Source organism: Echinops telfairi, unplaced genomic scaffold (genome assembly GCF_000313985.2).
Source record: "Echinops telfairi isolate 266 unplaced genomic scaffold, ASM31398v2 ScPeMD7_70;HRSCAF=299, whole genome shotgun sequence".
NCBI lineage: Eukaryota > Metazoa > Chordata > Mammalia > Afrosoricida > Tenrecidae > Echinops > Echinops telfairi.
Window position 1 is genome coordinate 59,983,101 of NW_022103968.1, and position 1,766 is coordinate 59,984,866.

At 49.7% G+C, this 1,766-nt stretch overlaps 1 protein-coding gene across 1 annotated transcript in view; it reads right to left on the minus strand.

The window, feature by feature from the left end:
- The window catches only part of RUFY2 (RUN and FYVE domain containing 2), a 36,362-nt gene extending 34,825 nt beyond the window's left edge, over window positions 1-1,537 (minus strand). The window contains exon 1 of the mRNA XM_045291678.1: window positions 1,156-1,537. Coding sequence (XP_045147613.1) covers window positions 1,156-1,537 — 382 coding nt within the window. The remainder of the gene's footprint in view (window positions 1-1,155) is intronic.
- Window positions 1,538-1,766: the final 229 nt, after the last annotated feature.

Below are 1,766 nucleotides of genomic sequence, written 5' to 3' on the forward strand. Positions count from 1 at the left end.
GAAATTGTCCATTCTATGGTATTTTACTTTTGTGGGACCTCTTCAGGGAGAATGTTTTTTATTTAATGATTTTCCACAGAAGTAAGTTTGGGGGGGGGGGGTCACAGAAGACCCGTGTAAGACAAAGGTGGATGGCAAGATTCGTCAGAAAATAAACTCCAAGACAAAAATGCTCAGAATAAACTGGTAATGGAATAAAAGGCAGTTAAAATTCAAAGAATCATAAATCATCTATAACAACCATGACAGGTCTATTAAAATGCACTGACAAATAAAGGGATGCCTGAGAATTCACTCAATTCGTTGTTATTTTAATCCTTTTTTTTTTTAATCCTGCTCTTAATGGCAAAGTGGTTAGATGTTGGGCTGCAAGGTTGACAGTTCAGAACCACCAGCCAGTTCCGCAGGAGAAAGACGGCTTTTTCTTTCCTTTTTTTTTTTTTTGAGGGAGCTTGTGTACTCCTGTGAAAAAAAGTTAGACTCAGAAACCCACAGGGGCCTGTCTCACAGGTGGGCTCTCAGTCAGACTTGATTGAATGGCAGTGGGTGTGAGAGAATGCAGATCTTTCTAACTTGTATGTGAACCACAGTGCACATGACAGCTTTGTGGCACGACTCCTTGATCTCCCAAGCAGAAACAAGCAGAGGCCAATTTTATATTAAGTGCCTGGTCCTTCCAGTTTGCATTTGAACGCCAAGCTAACAGATGCCTTACACTTTTTAAATGTTGCTTTTTCATTTCTATTTTAATTCACAAAACTTTCTTTTCATTCTCATTTTCCTTAGGAATTCCGATGCTTCCCACACTCTCATCATTGTTACCACTGGCAGGAATATTTTCAGCAAATGCAGAAGACAAAGCTGAGGTGCAGCAAAAAATGAATCATTAGACATCAATGAAAGGTCGTGCTAACGTATAAGTGCACTAAACAAAGCATCCGGTTTTCCTTTACTGAACAAAAATCCAGGCAGGGCTCCCCATCACCTAGTATTCTACTTCTGATCTGCTAGCAACGCGTGAAGCCTAACACTGCACCCAAAGCAACTTAAAACGCAAACAGTCACAATGCTACAAACAAGCTGACTGAGGGAAAATCGCCACTCATGTTTTACTTCAAAGCTGCATCATCCTGTTTATTTCGGGAATGAAATCACTTGGTGTTTCATAATCTGTGGTTCTCATTTTTGTTAACAGTGCCCACCACCAGACAATGGAAGGCTGTGCGGCTGCTCCGAGGCAGGTCCGTGCCAGACGTGGCCGTGGCCACCCCTCGACCAACGCCCAGGCTGCGGTCAGGGTCGGGTCGGGGATGTGCGGTCCCTTGACCTCGGCCTCCAGGGCGGGTCTCGGGTACGCGCAGGACTGAGCAGAGCGTCCGTCATGTCTCTTGCCCGGGGCTGGACACTCTCCCTTCCCCAGTTCCATCCCTTCCCGACAAAGATGCCCACACCTCGGGACGCCCCGGAACCCTCGCGGAAGGCTCCCTTGGAGGCGTGCGCCACCCTGATCCCCAGCTCCGGCCGTCGGCGTCGGCATCCCAGACAAACCTCAGCCTTCCCTCCGCCACCCCCACACCTGAAAAGTCACCATCATTCGAGAGGGACGCTTAACCGCGCCCCCGGAGGAGCCGACCCCGTCCTCGCTCTCACTGAATCCCGAAAACGAGCCGGGAAGGCACAGCACCGAGGGCCGCTGCGCGTTGCCATGGCGACCCCCGGCGACCCCAGGGCCGCGCCGTCCCGCCCGCCCCCACGCCTCCGCCCCA